This window comes from Curcuma longa, chromosome 1 (genome assembly GCF_044706935.1).
Source record: "Curcuma longa cultivar G26 ecotype Majalengka, Jawa Barat chromosome 1, ITB_CL_G26_1.1, whole genome shotgun sequence".
In the NCBI taxonomy this organism is placed as follows: domain Eukaryota; kingdom Viridiplantae; phylum Streptophyta; class Magnoliopsida; order Zingiberales; family Zingiberaceae; genus Curcuma; species Curcuma longa.
In genome coordinates this window covers 14,505,251-14,525,163 of record NC_133861.1, presented here as the reverse complement: position 1 = coordinate 14,525,163, position 19,913 = coordinate 14,505,251, and the positions used below count along the sequence as shown (strand labels likewise).

The 19,913-nt window shown below is 36.9% G+C and overlaps 3 protein-coding genes and 1 pseudogene across 5 annotated transcripts; 1 reads left to right on the top strand and 3 right to left on the bottom strand.

Annotated features, from left to right (window-relative positions):
• Nucleotides 1-321: 321 nt before the first annotated feature.
• On the bottom strand, nt 322-6,303 carry LOC141817136 (E3 ubiquitin-protein ligase makorin-like). Its single transcript, XM_074705091.1, has 5 exons — nt 6,210-6,303; nt 3,743-3,830; nt 2,843-3,636; nt 1,630-1,699; nt 322-849 (listed from the first exon to the last, which is right to left on the bottom strand). Exons 1-5 carry the CDS (start codon nt 6,218-6,220, stop codon nt 568-570), a joined length of 1,245 nt encoding a protein of 414 aa, XP_074561192.1. The 5' UTR covers nt 6,221-6,303; the 3' UTR covers nt 322-567.
• Nucleotides 6,304-8,777: 2,474 nt separating this feature from the next.
• On the top strand, nt 8,778-9,803 carry LOC141828040 (uncharacterized; annotated as a pseudogene).
• On the bottom strand, nt 9,799-11,105 carry LOC141828048 (ubiquitin-conjugating enzyme E2 11-like). Of its 3 annotated transcripts, none has more exons than XM_074715404.1 (3): nt 10,884-11,105; nt 10,453-10,683; nt 9,799-10,195 (listed from the first exon to the last, which is right to left on the bottom strand). In XM_074715404.1, exons 1-3 carry the CDS (start codon nt 11,088-11,090, stop codon nt 9,965-9,967), a joined length of 669 nt encoding a protein of 222 aa, XP_074571505.1. In that variant the 5' UTR covers nt 11,091-11,105; the 3' UTR covers nt 9,799-9,964. The 3 variants fall into 3 exon arrangements, with proteins under 3 accessions (XP_074571505.1, XP_074571513.1, XP_074571521.1); XM_074715412.1 differs by having other exon boundaries at nt 10,957-11,056; XM_074715420.1 differs by having other exon boundaries at nt 10,913-11,018.
• A 484-nt stretch (nt 11,106-11,589) lies between these two features.
• Nucleotides 11,590-19,058, bottom strand: LOC141832957 (putative WD repeat-containing protein C2A9.03). Its single transcript, XM_074720327.1, has 10 exons — nt 18,874-19,058; nt 17,823-17,976; nt 17,457-17,624; nt 17,268-17,354; nt 16,432-16,566; nt 16,169-16,279; nt 13,055-13,146; nt 12,884-12,989; nt 12,605-12,691; nt 11,590-12,303 (listed from the first exon to the last, which is right to left on the bottom strand). Exons 2-10 carry the CDS (start codon nt 17,961-17,963, stop codon nt 11,890-11,892), a joined length of 1,341 nt encoding a protein of 446 aa, XP_074576428.1. The 5' UTR covers nt 17,964-17,976; nt 18,874-19,058; the 3' UTR covers nt 11,590-11,889.
• Between the last annotated feature and the right edge of the window lie 855 nt (nt 19,059-19,913).

The window sequence follows — 19,913 nt, the reverse complement described above, 5'->3', positions numbered from 1 at the left end:
TTTTCTGGAAGGAAGGAAATAGCTTATAAAATACTTTCAGTGAAGGTGTTTCAGCATTCATGAGAAGACCAAACCAATGAATAAAAATTCACATATCTTTTAATTGATACCATTAGTTGGTTTGTGTATTATTATTATTATTTTGTTATATAATTGGCTAGAAGTATAAAATGGGATGACTGGATTTGGATTGTAATCAATTTTATAGTTATACAATAATAATTTATCTATGTAGTATGACTTAACACAGATTCTATAGTTGGTAACACAGATCCTGTGCACTGAGAGAGTTCATAAGAAAAACAAATACATCATGCATAATTGGAGATTTAAAAAAAATATACAATATCATTCATTGGCTTGAAAAAATATCGCAATCACAGGCTTTTTAGCAGTGAAGATGTGAAGCAATTCGCATCTCTAATTATTTTTCAGAGTGCTGATTGTTAAATTGAGAAACAAGGGATATAGCAGCACATCATAAGTCACCCAGGCACACCTATTTGCTCAATATAGACAACAGATGCCACAGGATGACAAAACAAAAATCACTCACGAGTAATGAGGCTAAACATCTTCATAGCTTGCTATTCCTTCTTCATCCATCTGCATGAGTAGGAAACTCATTGCTAGCAAACTGCCAACATCATCACCATCATCGAGATTCTCCTGTTCCTCATCCAAATCGATGAGGGCGGCAAGGTTAGCTAACTCATAGTTCATGACAAGTACCAAACCATCCATTGCATCTTCATCCACTTCCTCTAGTCGTCTAGACCTGTGTGGACGTGGCCTATATCTATAAGACCTATCAGGATTCTGGCTACTTGCATTTGGCCGAATAGTGTGCTGAAAAAGTAAGTACATTGACGATATACGCCCAAATCAATCATAATTGAAGATATCAAAAACAAAATTCATTAACTCCAGCAACTTCTCACTTGTGACGAATAAAATTGCTGGCCTTAGGTAGGGAAGGAACAAAACACAAACAAGATACAAAGTAAATGACGATGAATCTTTCGACTAAGATTTGGTTGAGTCTGACACTTAGGTGTGGAAATTACAATCACATGGAAAGTGACAAATTTGTATATTGTGTTGATAATGCACCTGTAAGGGCTTTAGACTGATCAATTTTACATTGTTGAGCATTGTAGTCAATTTATACTATGAGTTTTGCATGTGTTTTACATAAATTATGTGTTTAGCTTGAAAATTTCAGACTAAAATTTGTTTACAGAAAAAAGTTAATAGTTGGAAATATTTATACCTAAGGCTGGTCCTGCGACTTGGTAAATTCTCAATATTTTGGCCCACCCCAAGTAAGCATATGATGCATATTCATTTGTGAAGCAGACAATTATTATCCATTAAGTTATTAATCATTATTCTACAACCTTGCTTTCCGTCCTTGTTTACTGAAAATACAATTCATATGTTTACTATGTTTTCTGTTTTAAGATGAATCAAATGTTTTTTTTTCCAAATACAGTGGATTTCAAATGCAGGATCACAGGGAAAAGCATCAAAAAATTTCATGCGTTGTAGGAAACCAAAAATATGAGGATAAATAAACCAATCCATTGAACAGTGATGTAATAGATAATCTAGTTGAGGGTTACTTACCTTGTAGAAACAGATAGCCCCAAAGGGGCATGTCCCATTTCCGAAATCAAAATACTTACAGTCAATTGACCTGCCAAAGGAAGAGTATAAATATAAGAACACTTTCCACTAATCAGATTCATTGATAGGGGTCCAATGAGATTTACAAAGAATTAGTTCAAATAGGACGATATCATAACTAAAAATGAGAAAGGAAACAATGGGTAGATTTTAGACAAAATTAATTAAGTAGAGGTTAGGATAAGAAAGTTACTTCTGAGGCTAAGGTTTACTGCTAGGCTTTCTTAAAAAATGAAAAATTAATGACGCAGACAATGACAATTATAGGCTTATAAGTTCAACAGAGGTAGAAAAAAGATAGTCATATTTTAAAGGGCAAATAACTTAACATGGAACCCGAAGTTGATTTGGATGCAAACAGGGTCCTTATTTTTCAGATCTTTTCGGTAAACACTAGACAAAATTCCAAGTCTACTCCTATAAAACAACTTCAAGGACACAGGCCATTTGGCTAGTTTAAAATAAGATACCAATCATAACATGCACCAGTAGCATACCTATAAAACTAGAGAGTATTCTTTATCCTTCATTTGTTGAAGTCTGATTTTCCATGCAAAGAAGAGGGTGATAGAGGTCACTGTCAGACATATTAGTTCAATCCAGGGTAATGTGGGTCATTGTTAGATATATTAGTCCAATCCAGGATGCTGTAGGTCATTGTTAGATACCTTAGTTCAGTCCATTGTGATTATTTTCACCTTGTATTTGTGTTTCCTTCCATAAGGCATCCTGTAACTTTTCGAAGCAGTAACTTAAATCAGTTATCTTTCTTATAGGTATAGTTCTTTTGAGCGTCAAGCACGAGATTATTTTGATATATAATATACAATGAAAAGGACAAAATCGCACCAACTCTGTGATCCTTTTTTCATAATTATCACCCAAGCTAAACAGATAAAATCATTGCTGACACCCTTACAAATCCATGGAAAATATCAAAACAACAAAATATTAAACAAAGGAGAAAGCTCCCATAAACTTGTTAAGCTCAAGTACATGGCTAAGATGAATTTATAGGATTAATATAAATAAATAAAACTTTAATCTTCCTAGCATAGAAGTTTGGAAATTATGATATTCATGGGTAAGAAATGGCAGCCAAAGAAAATAACAACAAAATTGAACGTGAATGCAGATAAATCAAACTTTGTACTTGAGTTTCTCTTTGTAGCTATTGATAATCTGTTGTTTTTCTTCACTTGTGGAGAACCAAGTGGTACTGGGAATGACAAAATGTGAATGCTGTCGGCAAACAGGGCAGGCCCTTAATGCAGTGTTCAAATCGATGCCAGAAGAAGGAGAGTTACTACGCCAATTCCGAATGCATTCAATGCAAAATGGATGATCACACTCTGGTAATATTCCAAACTTCCACTGAGTATTTGTAGGTTTAGAGAGTACCCGTTCTAAGCAAATACTGCATTCTATTTCCTCACTGTACTTCAAAGTTTCAAGAACTTTACTGTTTCTCTGACAAGATTCTATATGTTCGTCTCTTTCTTCTTGATGGAATGGATGCAAGCAATATTTCCCACAAATAGAACATAAATCTCCATGAATATGAGGGCAACTCTCACCATGCGGACAACTACCAACATGATTAAAAGAACAAAGTTGGAGATCAAATGGCGGCCTGCTACGATCAGAAACATGGATATTTGCATTAGTTGGAAAAGTATGAGAACCAATCGCCTGATTTTGTGCGCCTTCACAAGGTATATGAGATTGACTTAAGGCTGCCAAAACAGTTGGAATAGTTAAAGTTTGACTGGTGTCTTGATTCTTGGAAGCTCTTGATGGAAAAACAACTCGAGGAGAACTTGATTCTATTTGAGAACAAGGTTCTGACGATGTTGCTACAGAAGTTTCATCTCCAGAAAGTATGACATGGCTAAATCTACATCTAGGGCCATAGTTACAGAGTCCCTTTTGATAAAAGGTACATACCTATGCATAAATACAGAGAAAAGAATTACATCAATGCACTACACACCTTAGGACCAGAAAATAAGTAAGTTGGAAAACATAAGACCAAACTATTGTGTTAGCTTACTTTGTTACGTTGATCCCTCCAATCATGAGAAAAATCACAATACTCTCCCTTCAAGCATGTTCCGCATGCAAAGTACTTGCAAAAAACCCTGTTCAAGAATGCATATTAAAGAACAAACATACATCATTCATATTTAAAATAGTTCTGAGATGTTAGTAAGCAAAGTTAAGACACAATGCCTCCCATATAGAAAGAAACATTGTTGACTAGGATATAAAAATTACACCAATAGTACAAAATATCTACTATGCATATGTTACACTCGTAGCATCCTCTTATCAGCTATGCTAATTCTTCAAAGCTTAAAGCTAGACATGGAAAACCATGACACCACATGCCTGAGAAATAGCTACAGCTAATTATCAATGAAGAATCGAGTACCCATCTCATCAAGTCATAACCAATTCTGAAATAATCAATCAGTAAACATGTTACAACAAGGGCATCAAGTTTGTTTCTTGTCGAATGGAATTGGAAAAAATTTTAGTTCTGCACGCCAATTGGCACATGGAAACCTTCAAAACCCCTGTACAACAAGCAAATCCTTTGTCATGAGTTCATCTACAATTGTGAGCTTCATCTGCAAGTTCGTCCATAACCACGAGCTTCATCTGCAAGTTCGTAGTCACCTACAAGTTTGTCCTAACCGCGAGCTTCGTCTACAAATTCGACCACGATTGCAAGCTTCATCTGCGATTGTAGTTCTTCATCCATGAGTTTGTCCGCAACCACAAGTTCTTCGTCCGCAAGTTTGGGTTTCACCAAGCTTTTCCTTTCTTCAGTTCTTTCCCAATACTCTACCGCTTGTTCCATGTCCTCATTGTGAGTCACCTAATGACATGAACCCCTCCTCCCACAAGTAAGGCTTCCTCCAACTCTTCTTCTTCCTCCTCCACTTCTTCTTCTTCTTCTTTCCACTCCTCTTGCTCCTTGTTAGAGTAACTAACACCATTTGTCGGCACAAGACAAAATGACACAATCCTCCTGTATTGTTCCGACCAGGGACCCAAAATTTCTAAGTGGTCAATATTTAAAACCTTAATCACAACTACTAATCAATCCAAATGACCCTTGTAGGAAGGAACTCTAACTAGAAAATTGTCTAATTCAAACATGATCCTAACTCCTTTCCATAACTTAAATGTCAACCTATCAATGGACTCCTACCGAGTGTTAAGGCCATTCTAGGCTCTCAGGATGCATAGAGGAAGGGCGGATGATCTTTATAGGAAAACAATCTACCATGGAAAGGAAAGAAAAGAAAGAGGGAAAGAGGGAATGAGGGGAATAGCAAGAAGGAAAGGGAAGAGGACTGGCCGCAAGCTTAAAGCGCCCTAGTTGCGGGCTCGCAAATAGATTGCAAACTTGAGGCAACCTAGCTAAGAGCTCAATATGAGGCTGCAAGCTTGCGGCAGCCTCGCTGCAAGCTGATGGCTAGTCTGCGACCGCAAGCTGGCAACCAAGCTATAGCTGCAACTTGAGGCCAGGCCATGACTATGAGCTCACGGTGAGCTCATTGCGAGCTCCCTATTTGGCTCAAGACAGATGTTGAGATGTTGCCAGAGAGTTTATTGCTTCTCTCAGGAGGAAAGACAACCCTCTTCCACATGATTTCAAGTGAACAAAAATTGTCTGCCAATGGATTTTAAATCCATCCCTTCTCTAATTATGCATTAAATAGAGGAAATTGTCTCAAGTCTTATGCAGTCCATCCTTGCTCTGATGCGTTCTTTATGTAATGGGTGGAAAAAGAAACTATGAAACATCTTTTTGATCAATAACTACTTGCATGCCAGATTGATCTCACTAAGATCAGGCTTGAACCGTAAAACCTATTTTATTCAACAAGGAAGTAAACCTTAGCAATGCCCAACTCAACGATACTCTGATTTTCATCTCCATTATAATCCTCTTTTTCTACATATGGTTTGAAATAGGGATGTCTTTCTTATGGTTAAATTCCTGCAATAATCATTATATTGCAACTTGAAGAAAATCCATAGTGGCCATCATATAATAAGGAAAATCAAGCTACCCGACCTAAAAGGTTTAGTTTTTCATAAGAAAACTACAATATTAATCAAATTGAGAGCATCTATCTAACGATTTCACCAGGAATAGCTCCTATGCCACAAAGACGAACATTTGATGAAAAAAAAATTATAGTCAATATATCATGCCACGGACATTTGGGAAACCAAACACCCAAACAATTTCCAGAAAGCTAGCAAAATCATCTGATCATCCTCTAAGACCAAAACAAACAATCCATGTAGCTTATCAAGCCTCAAATATTCTAAAAACAATAGAAACAACAAAACATGATTGCCAATCCACCGAAAGGGAAAAAAAATTAGAACGTCTCGAAGGCGTATACAAGATCGAAAAGAGAAAATGATTAAAATATACTGGCAGCCAAAATACATAGCATGGATACAGTCGTAGTTACGGATGGAAAAGGCATCACCTTCTCGGCATCGATGGAAGAGCAGAGAACGCTGATCGGAATCGAGAACGCGAGGAGGTGGAAGAGAGGCACCCAAGGGTTTACTAAATTTACTATGCTTACATTTGGGCTCCAAGTGCTCCAAAAAACAACCCTCAGACATGACAATAATTACGAAACTATCTCCACAGCAGAACGGTAATTAAAATCAAATCCAAGGGTAGAAAGATGATGAGGTGGTCGACTTAAAAGACCCAAGAATTTGGTGTACCAACGATGAGTTGGGTGACACACACACCAGACTAATAGACATGGGCCCAGAGTGTGGTTGTCTCGAAGATTAATTTGGGTAATTTTTGGGGTATATTGTTGGAGACACGACGAAGTCGATCGGAAGGTATTGACTCGTTGACTGCAAGGACTTCGTATTTTAGGAAAGGCTTATCTCTTCAGACGCTTCGATTTGGTCGACACAAATGATCATAATTTAAGTTTCCAAATATGAAAGTAGTTTATTCTAACTTTAAAAAAACGAAAGTATTTATTTATTTATTTAATAATCCACTGTCGGTCTCTATGAATTTCATGTTGGATTTATTTTCAATTATTCGTGGCAGCCAGCTTCCAAGTTCACTTGGGAGAAATCATATTCATATTCACGTTGAAGCATGGTTTGACTTGGGAATTAGTTAAATTTCTCAAGAACCTGTAAATTCTCTTGTCTCATCCCTCTAATTGTGCTCCAATTCTCTTCAGTTCTCAGTGACAACTGCCATTCACGTCCCAAAAGATTAAATTAACATTCTGAGATGATGCCATGGTCTCGGCGCCATTGTCGCTTGCACCCGTGCCGTGCATGGCAAGACAAACCAGAGATGAAGTCGTTAACTAAGCAAGCGAATGTGTTCACCAAGAGAGAAGGTGTTTTAGGGTCCCCTCCTGGTTCAGTGCAGGCAGTGCAGTCAACAAGAACCCTCTGTCATCTTCTTGGGAATACCCTTCCTTTCTCTAATACCTCCATGTTTTTCTCCTATGTGTTTCTTGGCATATAAAATAATCTCAGTTAATAAAAGCTAATTAATCTCTTCTGTTTTAAACAATGTAGCTTCCTCTTCTTCTACCTCCTCCTCCTCCTCCTCTTCTTCTTCTTCTTCATTGTCGCTAGCTAATTCTCTTTCCTTTCCTCTCTGCTTGAAGATGGAGGAGGATGTGAAGTTATAATTTCAATGAGAGATGGGTTTTATATGAAGAGCTCATGGCATACATGGGAAACCCAGGCAATTGTTTTTTCTTTTCTTTTCCTTCTTCTTTAATTACTTCTATGCATGCAGCTTGTTATTTGTTCGCGCGTTTCCATTAATTAGTGTGTAATTAAGCAGCATGAATGTCCATAAATTTGCTTTCTTGGAGATCATTAGTGGTAGAGGTGGAAAGAGCGAAGTAAATGCATCTGGTTTCCCTTGTATTCTTCATGATTTGGCTGTGTAATGCACGTTCTTCTTTCAGAGGCACAATTTAGCATCTTAATTTCAGTATTTTCAGAAATAATTAGTTAGCATAAAAAATGCTTGTAGTTGTCATTAAGCAGCAAATTATGGCTCTCTTTCTTGGACTGTCTGCTTTGACTTGGGAGGATCGATCCTAATGTTGCTTCAAACTTTGAAGTGAGAGGTGAATTTTGTATTAATAATTATGTGGTTTAGTGGTTGCTAGAGGATTATCCGGGGGAGTTGTTTTCTGTAATTAATTTCTAGGAAAAATTGCATTTTGTTGCTATTTTTTAAAAAAATATATATAATATGTGAAAGCTAGTTGCTGATATATGTAAAATGTTTAATATATAAAAGCTCAACTAATTTCTTTAATGTGGAAATCATAAACATCTGAGATTTAAAGTTTTCAATTCGTACGTCGTATCGAATAAACAAGAATTTTACTTCCAAATTAGAATTGTCTATCAAATTTGAATGAAACAAAAACTGAAAAATAAATTTATATAATGTTTCATTATTTGGTGGACAAAATCTGAAAGCAGACAAACATACAGACCTAGTCGTTGAGTACTTTGCTTAATCAACGCCCGAACAAAACCGCAACTCTCGAGACTCTTCTCCCTTCTCATAAAATTAAGCAAGAAGTCGTTTTCCAATTTAATTTTATGATTTGTATTGGCTGACAGCTCAATATATACAAGAATATTCATCTGAATAACACACGCGAGGACAATAATTCATAGTCAAACTTGGGTTCTACAATCAGGAATAAAGTCAAACTTGGGTTCTCAAATCAGAATTTCTCAGAGACAATTCTTTGTTGCAGTGTATTTGTATATATACAAAGTCACGTAGTTTCTGTGCTTGCCTTCATCATATTTGATGTTCTTTCGGGTGAAAAAAAGAGAGAGCTTCTCCAGGAATTTAAAGAGATTACAAGGTTTGTCGACTCTTTACACTTTCTACCATTTCGTCATCTTGTTTAAATAAAGTTCTTTTCTTTGATATATAGAGTTTTAGGGGGAAAGAATTAAACTTAGCTACAGTTTGTGATTGTATTAAGAAGCTTACTGATCTCAATTTTTTTTTCAGTTTCAGATAAATTGAACAATGGGTTGTGTTTATTCCAAATCGTTTAAAACGCCAGTGAGGTACAGAGAAGCTAATCAAAGAATCGAATGGAGGTCAAATTTATCAGAAGAATTCAGTTCTAAGAAGAGCGGTGAGGAACCCTCTGCGCTTCCCAGCTCTGCAAATCCTGCATCGAGAAAGATTGCACCCGAAGAGCCTGAAAAAAATTTAGCCATAGTGCGCGAGGAAATTGTGACTCGATCGTCCTGTGTTACCGAGGTAGAGGTCATCAATGCATGGGAGTTGTGGGATGGTTTGGAAGAAGAAGAACATCACCAAGAATTCGTGAGGAGCTTGCTATCAACTCTCAGACTAAAGATGACGAAGATGAGAAAGTTGATTATAAGTTCGTTGTGATCAACAAACACTTGGAAGTAGGGAAGGATGAACGCCAAATAATTGCAACTGATCCTCTGGTAGATGAGAGTTCGCCCCGGGGGAACAATTCAATGGAAAAAGATGATGAAATAAAGCATGTGCTACAAAGCCATGGAGCTCCAATTGCTTCCATGGAAGAAAGTGAAAGTGACAGGGCGTATGAGCACAAGGATGAAACTGGTCCAGATCAAGTAGCCACATTGAAGGAGGTTGGAGAAGTCAAAGCTCCGTCTATGGAGTTCACAAAGAATATGAGCTTGAGGGAGTGGCTTCGTCAAGGCAGCAAAACGAAGCACCCCCGTTTCACAATCGCCCAAAGCTTCGGCAGTTTCGCATTTCCAGAACTAGGATTTGGAGATGAAAGAGATGATGAGGAGCTGGTGTTTGATCCTGAGATGCTTGCCCAATTTGAGCAAGCCATGGATCAATTAAACACAGATGAGGAGTTTTTAATTGAAGAGGTCATAGAGAGATTGGGACAAGATCAGGAGAAAGAGGTGATCCAAAGCATGGAGTAGCTGAAGATCCAAAAAAATAAATCTTGTTTGTTCATGATTGATGTAAAGTTTCACCTCTGTTTTTTGTTAAAAATCCCATGATTGCTTACGTTGTACATCATCTGAATCCTTCTCTAATCACACCTAACCAACCAAGCAACATGAACAGATACAGAATACAAGCAGGTCTAAGGAATAAGCTTCCAAGTACATTACCAAGCAAACAAACGTGATTAATTAACTTGTTTCATTCCCAGTTTGAAGAACCATGCAAACATCAGCCCATGGCATACTTCTGAGTCCACGACCTCGCTGCGTCTTCGTAGCGAGACCTGTGCGTCTTGTACAGGTGGGCAATATCGGGGACGAGGGGGTCGTCAGGGTTCGGGTCCGTGAGCAGGGAGGAAATGGAGAGGAGAACCTTGGAGATGGTCAGAGCAGGGCTCCATTGATCCTTGAGAATGTCAAGACAGATGCTGCCATTGGAATTGATGTTTGGATGGTACACCTGCACAATTAGCTAGCTTCTTGTCATCCAAGAATTCAACTGCAACATCCCAGGGGTGGGGGGAGAAAGTTACGTAGGAGGATCGACAACAAAAGGTAGAAATAGAGAAGAAAAAAATCGAAACTAACGTATCATCAGGCCTACATCTCAGTGGAAAATACTCTCACAACAGCAAAATTGATGGTATCAGTATCACAAACATGTAATCATGATCCAAATACAGCATATATCCACTTGGGGTCAAAATTTCTTCTTACCTTGGTCTGGAAGTTGACCTTAGGAGGCTTGAATGGGTAGTCTTGAGGAAAATGGATGGCCACGAAGAACACCCCGCCGGAGTAGGGACTTTCGGAAGGACCCATAATTGTAGCTTGCCAGTGGAAGAGATCCTCGCCGACTGGTCCAGCACTGCAGGATGCTGGAGGATCCCTTTGCAAGTCCAGGAGCTCCTTTTGGATGCGTTTGCTGGCCATATGGCTGATCTTTTCCTGCAGTATCAAGGAACCAGGCAAGAACTTAGCTGAAGAGATCAGTGAGACATGACGACAAGATGCGACAAAAGTAATGCAATTCCATTCCCCAACTCTGAACATAAGATGGCGATGGTAAGCCGTTATTTTGAAGCAAAAAATAAATACAAAAAAAAAAAACCCTACAAATTTAAGCAAACAAGATGCATAAACTCCACCTGTTTCGAGTATAAAATTGAAATCTTACTTCGAGTCCTAAATCGACGATCGAAGTTTAGGGTTTTGAGGTACCAGATTAAGTGAAGTCGAGTAGGAGCAACTCCAAGTCTAGCAGTCGGATTGATGGAATGAAAATAATTTTCGGCTTGCTTCTGGGGGTTGCGGAGGTGGTCAGGTGGAGATGACGACCGGATTCCCAAGGTCATGAAACGGCCAGCTGGCAGTTAAGCTGCGATCGGATAGGGACGAATCTTCCAATAGATCGATAGGTTTGCGGCGTATCTGAGGCAGGATTCCAGAAGCAGGCCACATCCCACATGGGACAGCAACATGATAATATAAATAATTAATCTCTTGCATCACTTCGAGTTTCACCTGTCGGTTTACTTCGAAAAATATCTATATATTTTTCTAAAAAAAAAATCACATGTAAATCATCCCCAAAACAGCCAGACGATAAAATACTATAAATGTACTTGCTTATTCGGCTAACATAAGAATTTGTTTACAATCTTTTTATTTCTGATACTTTTGCCAGACATCCAAGTGGCGATTGGCAAAACGAGATATAGCCTGGGGGTTGGATTGCTTTCTCCTTGCAGAAACCAAAGTTAAAACGATAAATCTTGAGACCTGGTAGTCAAATGAACATGCTATAAATAGTATGAGTAGCCTGCAGGTTCAGGATAGAAACAGCATCGCCAATGAAAATTAAATTTCAATCAGAAGGGCAGGAATAAGCGATCATTGTCACTAGTTCTCTGTCTAGGCATCTATACATTTCTTTATACATTCCAAAAGTCGCGGAGTTTATTGAGATTAAACAGAACAAAGGCTTGCAGTCCCTCTCAACACTCAATCTCGAAGAAAACAGCCAAATATCAGTTTAATATTTCCTTTTCCCTCATGTTCTCTCTCCGTCTCGGTACAAACATACAGATATGCAGTAATTTTTAGGCACGGCGGCAAGAACAGGCGGCGACTGATTCTAAGACTTGAATGTTGTTACAACATTGCGTCAAGGTAAGTGTAGTTTCGTCGCCGACTGTATTGTAGTAGGCTACCATAAGTCCTATCCCATACCCCAACAAACAGCGCTTCTGTGTCGGGGCTGAATGACATGCCTGAGATTTCACCAAAGAAGTCCAGCTCCTGTCGCTTGTTGTACCCACTTCCCACGTCGTAGATATGAACAAAATCAGCAGGTTCTGCCATTGCCAAAAATTGACCATCAGATGAGAAGCGGACCGATCTGATAGCGCCAAGATTGCCTCTCAATACGGCAACAGATTTTGAGAGGTTCCTGATGTCCCAAATCCGGCACGTTTTGTCCTGGTTACCGGTGGCAAACGTTTGGCCATCAGGATTCCATGACGATGCAAATGAGAAGTCCAGATGACCTTGCAAGGTATGGACAGTCTGCAATAACCAGAGTTGCAAAAGTTGTAATTCAAGCTAGACTCAAATTTTGGAAGCCAAAACAATGCAGCATTTAAACCAATATGGTGGAAATGTTGAAAACAGTAACCAAACTTTGGTTCATATACAAGTTTTGGCATTTCCAAATTAAAACTATTTAAAAGTAATAAATTTTCCATTTACTACTTTAAAACTTAAAGATAAATTAGAATCATAATGTATTTATTCTCTAATTCGACCTCGTAAGGTCATTTTACTAATGTTTTACTCCTAACAATATTAGCATTTGGATACTACAAACCTTTCCCGTGTGAGCATCAACCAACATGCCGTTAGGATCATCTCCCACAATGACAAGAACTTTTCCACCAGGACTAAGTGACGTATGCTGCAAAAACATGACGTCGCCAGTTATATTAACAATCCAAATGTTATGATACAACACAAACAAAATAACCAACACAAAATTCATGCAAGGTAAAAAACAACTAATTAAAAGATTCCCTTCACTTCTGGCTGAAGTAATAAGGTATGTGCATTAATATTACTAGGAATTTGGTTCAACCCATTTCTGTCTTACATTCACTGGCCATGGAAAGCGAAAATGCTTGCAAAGCTGAAATTTCTCCATATCAAAGTCTCGTACTCCACAGTCATTATTTGAAGACATGAAGCGAACAGCCCCACTGGATGTCACAGTACAGTCAGAAAAAAAAAATACATGTAAGTTAGTGACAGCGATGCATATTACCTCGAACTTTCATAAATCTCCAGAGCATTGGTGATAGCATTGTCATCATATGTCGTTCGGCAGCAAAAGCTAATTCCTTCCCGGTCTAAAAACTGTTTCAATATCAAAGAAAAAAATATTGGATGACATTGATTTCACCATCAATCATATGTACATTGAAGCATGGTAATAACCTGTGGACATGCTCAACTATAAAGAAACAAGCACACAGGTACTTATTTTTCTGTAACAAACTCAGGGTAAATACAAACCTATAATAAATTCTTCCATTTATCAGGGCCAAAATTTGGACATATATATGAAGCAAGAATTCAACATAACAATACAACATTTGCATCAACAATAATCACAGTGCTTCAATATCGGCCATGTAGCATGGGTGCGCTAAAAATTGTCGGAGTCACATTAATAATGAATTATCTAGCCACAGTATGGCTGTTCCAACTTAACCAAAACGGCATCATCACACCCTGATGAGTCTCATACATAGTTATGTTCAATGATTTGTCATAGGGTATCAGGTCCATCCACCGAAAATGATCGTCCCACTTGGATATAGTAGACCCTTCGACTGACTAGCCTATGTTTTGACGAAGCCTGCTGTCTCTAGCCCATAATCCAACCCACTCAGCCTCATAAACTCAGTGGGAAAAAGGGCCCAGCGTAATACCACTTGTCATAGGGAAATCAATCAACCAATCAAATTAAGTATCCACTGTCTCCCCCCATCCTATCAATCCAAATCACCACCTCTCTTACCAATGTTGAACAAAGGGAATGAAAATCATTAAGCATACAAAATAAACTTAGAAAATTAGGACCAGATTTGTAAGTATTAACATAAATTAAAAGGTTAAGAAGGAAATAATTTGAATGGAATAAAACAAATATGTTATTTGCTGTTTCATTTAATTTGTGGGTCTTGCATATAACACACACCAATAATAATAAACTAAAAGACTTCAGGTAGGAACCAACTTTCTCCAGTTAAATGAAGAAGAAAGCCTTTGTTCATTCAAAGAGAAGGGCAAACACATGCGCTTTAAGTGCTCAACTTCTGTCAGGTCAAATGCCCATCATCTGCTAAGAAGCAGAGGAAAGCGAGGAAAAGTAGTGAATGTCATCCTTAGTTCATGTCAGTCATCTCAATACTCCGCAACTGCTTGGTGGCGGTGATGATAACAATCTCATAGATTGTTTGGGAGCTGAGTGTTGAGTGGCTTAAAAAAGGCTGTTAATAGAGTTCAAATAGGTTATCTAAGAGATTAAAATGTTCAATAGATTGATAGGCAGTGATCATGCCAAGCCACTGCTTGAAATGTGACTATCAGAACAAGAGACTAGCCATGAAATTAGAGAATCCCATATGTCAAATTCACACAGTTGCAATTTTGCAAGTAATATGCATATGCCACAAACTCCACAGTCAATAAAAACAAGTGCCAGCCATCTTCCTACCCCCAGAATCACGTTGGTGGCAAATGAGAGTGGTAACCCTCCATAATTGCCTGGCAGGTGATTGATGATTGGTTTAAATATGAACATTATTAGAGTTCAGATAAGATTGCATATCGTAACTAGCACAAGGTTTTATACCAACCCTCGACAAATCAAATTCCACAAACAACAAATACTCACAAAAGTGGGTCAAAACGGCCAACCTAATGGCATCTTAGCTATTCTTGTCAATACTCAAATGGCAAACAATTAGCTAATCTAGTCAAGCTAGCAGTGTTCCAGGAACGATGGCTGACAACCAATTAGGCCAACAACTACAGTGAAAAATATACAAAAGCACATTATAGTTTCAGTTCGCTTGGTCTCTACATATTGGTTAGCTGATAAACAAAACAGTAACATGCATAGTTGGAAGGAAGCAGCAATTGAAATGATTTAGGTCAGATGAAGAATAGCCAAGGAATGGGAGTGGATGCAAGCGTGTGTGATGCAACAACAAAGTTCTAATAGTTAAAAAACAAGTGTGCTGCAAGAATGCAGTGGCTATAAATGATTAGCTGACCTCTGTATGATTTCTCAAAAATTGGTCCAAATAAAATCAACACTGAAGATCAAGCGATTAAATAAGGACAGCTCAAAGGACACAAAAAGGCATTATAGTAATAACTGGTACCTAGGATCTAGCCTAATTTAGCAATGGAGTTTGAGAGCTGCTTACAAGCAAAATAGAATTGCGACTATCCAAAATGGAACCAAATAGAGATCAATCAGTTAGGAATTTTATTTACAAGGACATGTTTCCTTCATAGAATATTGAACTCCCAGAAAAGCTATGATAGTTATGCAATTACATTGTTTAGTTTTGTACAACCAATTTTTTGAGATTCTCAGACCTCTTACATGCCCATGAGAATCACATTCGCATAGAACCCAATAAAGTGATGCCCACTATCTTATATTCCCTCTAATTGGAAATGTTAAACTAGTTCTTAGGCGAAAATTGCCCTCCGCTTTTATATAAAGTTGATGTGTAAAATATGAAATATAATATATTAGTAAATATTCCACTCATGTTAATATTATAAATAGTCAAATGATATTTTTAAGATGAGTAATATTGGAAACTAAAGGATATTATTATCACATTCCTTTCAATGGATTTGTTCAGACTCACATTCTTGTCAATTTACAATGTGAACGATTGTCAAGCAATGCTTATTCTCATGGTGATCTCTGATTCCATGAACCAAAAAATCTCTAAAACAACATTCTTCAATTATTCCTCAAGGGGAAGTTCTTGTGCTCAAAATTTCTTGGAAGCACATTAAAACACAAATTCCAATAGTGGCTTTTCCATCAAATCATGAACATTGCCATGAAATAAAGATTAACTATAGAACAAACATTTTAGCACTCATGGAGATATCTACAAGAAACAAGTTCCCCGTATTTATTTAGTCATCAATATTTATGGTAAAAAAATTATTTTGACAAACAGGACTGGTCAATTAGTCAAAGTATAACACAACACATATGTAGCTCAATCATTAACCCACCTCCAAGCTACAAGTACAGATTCTTTCAAACATAGCAGACAAAACAATAACAATGAAAACCATGTAAAAAACATAAGCAACCCAAGATTAGGAAAATTACCTTACAGATAAGTTCACCTTGGAATCCTCCTGCTACAAGCAAGTTATCTTTCACAGCTAATGTACTAACTTGTGTCTGCGAAAATCCTTCCAACAAGCTACCAGGATGTTTCTGTAGACAGATACTATTTTTGTCAACCTAACTTGAAATGCATTCCAGATATCACAAATCATAACCTCAATTCTCAAAAAACACCTTAAGTGGGAAGAACACAATTAAAATATATCAGCGACAATAAAGTAAAATGGATTCTGTTAGCACACCTCACATGGAGCTATATGCCCTGAAACATTGATAACTTCATATTTTTCCCCGTTTAAAGCAGACCAATGAAGCACAGAATAGTGTGACATTAAGTAGACATCATGCTTTGATGTAGCCCAAACCAAATTTCTCAGCTGCAAATTCAAAATGGAATATGGGTTATCAATAAGAGTACTTGAGCACATATAATGCTTTAAGCAACCTAGAAAACCGAGTTGAGAAGAAATATTTTATAGGCTTGATATGGATGCTCCTCAACATAACTAAGTAGTGAAATATTATGGTCATATTCAACTTGCCAGCAGCAATTGTCTTGTTCACAAGATATGCAAATCCAAAGAAACCTATGAATTCTTCGACTATTATGGATGGTTGATCAAAAGAGTAAGGACCGATACAAAGTACAAACAACAGGAAGTTGATGTGGGTGTGCAGTAGAGTAACACATGTGAAACCATCAAACTGTCGTCATTCTTGTATTATGAGAAAGTAATAGCTATATAAGAATTTACATGTGATGAGAGAATGTCTGTCCTTAAGCACTATCTTACTGGAAAATAAATAGCTTGGAGTATGGATCCAATAAAAATATATAATAAATTCCAACAGATGGCTAGCTAATGGAATCCTTTCTACATCAATGATGAAGAAAATGTGTTCCATAATTTAAATTAAAACCACAAAAATGTGAGCATGGCATAAATTTGATTAATTTAATTGAAATGCAAACCCCTTCATGCCAATCTGATTAAGCAACTCATTTTGGCAAGATCATGAAATTGGAGAGAAGTGGAATTATCAGTTTTAAGCCCAAGGATGGAACAAATTTACTCACTTGGAAATGAAGAATAGTGGATTTGACAGATCTTGTATTTCGCTGGAACTCATAATACATGCCACCTTTCTCGGTTGGTTTACATTCCTACACGATTAATGGGCAAAAAAGGAGCTGGATGGTCAAACAAAGATGTGTTCACTAGTAAATGCAATTGAGCTACTCATTCATCGAAGTTCATGTTCATGCCTTTTCAGATTCTTCTCCAGAATTTGGAACATTTTCATAGTTTTTGTACTGCTCCAGCCTGGTTTGTCTGTACCTCTCACGTGTAATGCTTAGTGTACTCCATGGTATTCCTTGAATATCTTTTCCTTTCCTTGCTTGAGCAGAGGAAATATCATTTGCCCTTCCATTCTGAAAATTACAAAGACACTAAGTTCTGAGAGACATAGAAATAAGAAAACATTGAAGAACAAATAGGAAAGTAATACAATAATGATGATGAGAAGTTTGTATCTTATCAAAGATAAACTAAAATGAGTGATAATATTACAAATACTGCATCCTGTTAAAGGGAGGAACTACAAAGGAAAGAAGTAGATATAAGCGTACCAAAGGACCATATTCTTCATCATCAGAGTCTGAATAGCCCATCGCTCTACCTTGAAATTCTTCATACATGTCATCTTCTACATCACCCATCTCATAATCTTCTGCCATTTCATCCATATCATCAAAGTGGTATCGTGGCATGGGCTATATTCTCCTGCCAAAGATAAATAGATATTTATGTATTCTTAAGGCTAAGAATAACCACATAAACATGACAAAAAAAAATCCCCCCCCCCCCCTCCCTCCCAACAAAATCAATGAAAAAATAAATACAAATATTTGAAGAAATAACACCATCCTAAAGAGAAACAAGAGAAATGGGCATGTTCATTCATTGATGCACGATCCTAAAGATTCAGCAATCACAATTATAAATGATTAAGCAACCATCCAAAAAGGGAAAAAATTGCAAGAGGCCAGAATCACACATATATATTTACTCATAACAAAAAGATTTCCTTCAATATCTTTGCACCATTGTACTCAAAACTCAAAAGCAACCAGTTATTCACAGAAATCATCACAAAGAATGAGGGAAAAAAAGCATTTTTCAAAATGTCTGCACAACCTATGGAGAACGCCAAGTGAATATGAGAAAAAGATAATCTAAGCTTACACAACATCAACACTAAGAGATATTAGTCCGATCAACTTAAATTGTCTAACTATAAAATGGGTCGCTTTTGCGCATAAGTTTACAACAAATCAAAATGTAACTAACAAGGACATGAACCAGTCCGCACCATAAAACCAAATAGACCCCCAAACAGATAAAAGATACGTCCTTCAATCAACTATCCCAAACAACACAGGAAATCCAAAAGGAAGATGGATTTTATAAAGAACCCCCAAAACCTTAAACGAGATCTGTCAAGTAAAGCAACAACAAGAAGCAACACCTGAACCTCCGCACTTAACTGACGACATGAGGACAACAAACAACCAATAGAGGCCGATGGCCTTTAAATCGATTGCAGATAACAAAGATCTTATCAGGTCAGGGAACGAATCGCCAAAAAAAAATGATGGGTTTTTCATAATTAGTATGCACCTGCAATAGTTTTCCAGGATCTTTCAGATCTGTCGAGAGATGATTAGCATCCACACGGGGTCAGAATCCGAAGAATCGGACGCATTCCGAGCATAAACCGAAGAAATTCGCGAAAATAAAAAAAGGATAGGATTAGGGTTAGGGCAATTTTCCCCCTTTTTTTAATGCATTTCCTATCGATGAAGCAGCAGCGAAAACGACAGGATGCGAATAATAAGAGGATGATCGGAATTAATACCGACTCGCCGTGGGCGTTGAATTTACAAAAATGCCATTCGATGATTAGTTATATTTTTAAATTTAAAAAAAAAATCGAGTCGAATGGGTCTTTTTAAGCTGCTGATTTTTTTTTTGTTTTACATTTAGAAATTAAAAATGAAAACAAAGTAAAATATTTGTAAATAAGTGCATATAGTCAGAAAGTTAATAAGAAATGTATTTTATTTTCCCAATTATTAAATTATATTTTCTAAAAACTAAAAAAATGATAATTATCAAGAACCAAACAGAGGTTTGGCCAATAATTTGCTGCTTCAAAGTTAACCATTAACATTTTCGGGAAATCCTGTACTTTCAACCTTTAGTTGTTAAAGATATTTTTTAAAAAATGATTAGCAATAAATATATTATAATATATGTGCATGTTGCACTCGTTCTTAATTTAAAATATACAAATTTTAAAATCATCCTTTTTGGCACATATAATTATAATATTTATTAATATCATCATTTATTTGTTATAGGCGGCATGTATTCTGTATTTTTTATAAAAAAAATCAATTTATTGTGTTTCATACAACCATTATAATTTAATTATGTAATTATTTACAGTCTGTCTAATTGATTGCTTGCTATTGTGTTTAAATAGAAGATATGTGCATGTTAATGTTTTCTATGTGTGCATTATTTGCACAAATTTATTTAACTAATTAAGCGATTAAGAAATAACCGACAATATAAATTAATTACAGGCATTTTTTAAATAGATTTTTCAATTAAGAACTAATTAAATGCTTATATTATTCAAGAAATAAAGCATT

What these genes read in the sequence shown, in the direction of transcription:
- LOC141828048 (XM_074715404.1), bottom strand. Translation starts at nt 11,090, where the DNA reads ATGACCTTGGGAATCCGGTCGTCATCTCCACCTGACCACCTCCGCAAC. An exon ending in CAATTTTATACTCGAAACAG is followed by an intron (nt 10,684 to 10,883) that starts GTGGAGTTTATG and finishes TTGATACTGCAG; the next exon opens with GAAAAGATCAGCCATATGGC. An exon ending in AGGTCAACTTCCAGACCAAG is followed by an intron (nt 10,196 to 10,452) that starts GTAAGAAGAAAT and finishes CTAATTGTGCAG; the next exon opens with GTGTACCATCCAAACATCAA.
- LOC141817136 (XM_074705091.1), bottom strand. An exon ending in GGAGGGATCAACGTAACAAA is followed by an intron (nt 3,637 to 3,742) that starts GTAAGCTAACAC and finishes ATTTATGCATAG; the next exon opens with GTATGTACCTTTTATCAAAA. An exon ending in GGGCTATCTGTTTCTACAAG is followed by an intron (nt 850 to 1,629) that starts GTAAGTAACCCT and finishes TTACTTTTTCAG; the next exon opens with CACACTATTCGGCCAAATGC.
- LOC141832957 (XM_074720327.1), bottom strand. Translation starts at nt 17,963, where the DNA reads ATGCCACGATACCACTTTGATGATATGGATGAAATGGCAGAAGATTAT. An exon ending in CTGGAGAAGAATCTGAAAAG is followed by an intron (nt 17,355 to 17,456) that starts GCATGAACATGA and finishes TTAATCGTGTAG; the next exon opens with GAATGTAAACCAACCGAGAA. An exon ending in GAGATTTATGAAAGTTCGAG is followed by an intron (nt 12,990 to 13,054) that starts GTAATATGCATC and finishes TGTGACATCCAG; the next exon opens with TGGGGCTGTTCGCTTCATGT.